General features: G+C 75.4%; 1 protein-coding gene across 1 annotated transcript; it reads left to right on the top strand.

The window, feature by feature from the left end:
* Positions 1 to 347: 347 nt before the first annotated feature.
* On the top strand, positions 348 to 1,252 carry EMIHUDRAFT_125101 (hypothetical protein; the record flags this gene model as incomplete). The annotated part of the gene is made up of 2 exons (XM_005759260.1): positions 348 to 538; positions 595 to 1,252. Coding segments are annotated over 2 exons (849 nt in total), but the record flags the coding sequence as incomplete, so codon positions are not given.
* Positions 1,253 to 1,295: the final 43 nt, after the last annotated feature.

Raw genomic sequence — 1,295 nt, forward strand, 5'->3', positions numbered from 1 at the left:
ACCTCCGCAGCCCACGCCACCGCCACCCTACACCTCGCCCTCGCCGCCACCCACGCCGCCGCCGCCCTCCGACTCGCCCTCGCCGCCGCCAACGGCTCCGCCGCCTCCCTCGCCCTCGCCCTCGCCGTCGCCACCCCCCCTCCTACGCCCACTCCGTCGCTGCCCTCCACCTTTCCCTCGCCGCCGCCACCCGACCCCCTCCCTCCCCACCGCCACCGGCCCCCTCCCTCCCCGACGTGGTGGGCGCCACCCCGCACTACTTGTGCCGTGCGTGCGGCTTCAGCAACGAGTTCGAGAGCTGGTTCTACCAGCCGCCGATGCCGCCGCCGCCGCCGCCGCCGCCGCCCATGCGCCGCCCTCGCCGCCGCCCTCGCCTCCGCCGCCCTCGCGTCGCCGTCGCCGCCGCCCTCGCCTCCGCCGCCCTCGCGTCGCCGTCGCCGCCGCCCTCGCCGCCGCTCGTCTGCCCGTGCCTCACCGCCTACCCGGCCGGCGTCAGCCTCGTGAGCGCCGAGGTGCAGGTCGTCGCGGCGGACGGCGTGTGAGCCTCGCGTACCCCGGCACGTACGGCCTCCACGGGTGCGACTCGCACGACAGCGGGCTCGAGCCGTCCTGCAACTCGACCGGCTACCCCGGCTGGTGCGAGCACGAGTGGTGCTACGTCGACCCGACCGCGTGCAACACCGAGTACAGCACGACCGCGTACGTGGTGGGCGCCACCCTGCACTACTCGTACCGTGCGTGCGGCTTCAGCAACGAGTTCGAGAGCTGGTTCTACCAGCCGCCGCCGCCGTCGCCGCCGCCGTCGCCGCCGCCGCCCTCGCCGCCGCTCGACTGCCCGTGCCTCACCGCCTACCCGGCCGGCGTCAGCCTCGTGAGCGGCGAGGTGCAGGTCGTCGCGGCGGACGGCGTGAGCCTCGCGTACCCCGGCACGTACGGCCTCCACGGGTGCGACTCGCACGACAGCGGGCTCGAGCCGTCCTGCAACTCGACCGGCTACCCCGGCTGGTGCGAGCACGAGTGGTGCTACGTCGACCCGACCGCGTGCAACACCGAGTACAGCACGACCGCGTACGTGGTGGGCGCCACCCTGCACTACTCGTACCATGCGTGCGGCTTCAGCAACGAGTTCGAGAGCTGGTTCTACCAGCCGCCGCCGCCGTCGCCGCCGCCGTCGCCGCCGCCGCCCTCGCCGCCGCTCGACTGCCCATGCCTCACCGCCTACCCGACCGGCGTCAGCCTCGTGAGCGGCGAGGTGCAGGTCGTCGCGGCGGACGGCGTGAGCCTCGCGTACCCCG

This window comes from Emiliania huxleyi (genome assembly GCF_000372725.1).
Source record: "Emiliania huxleyi CCMP1516 unplaced genomic scaffold EMIHUscaffold_8002, whole genome shotgun sequence".
NCBI lineage: Eukaryota > Haptophyta > Isochrysidales > Noelaerhabdaceae > Emiliania > Emiliania huxleyi.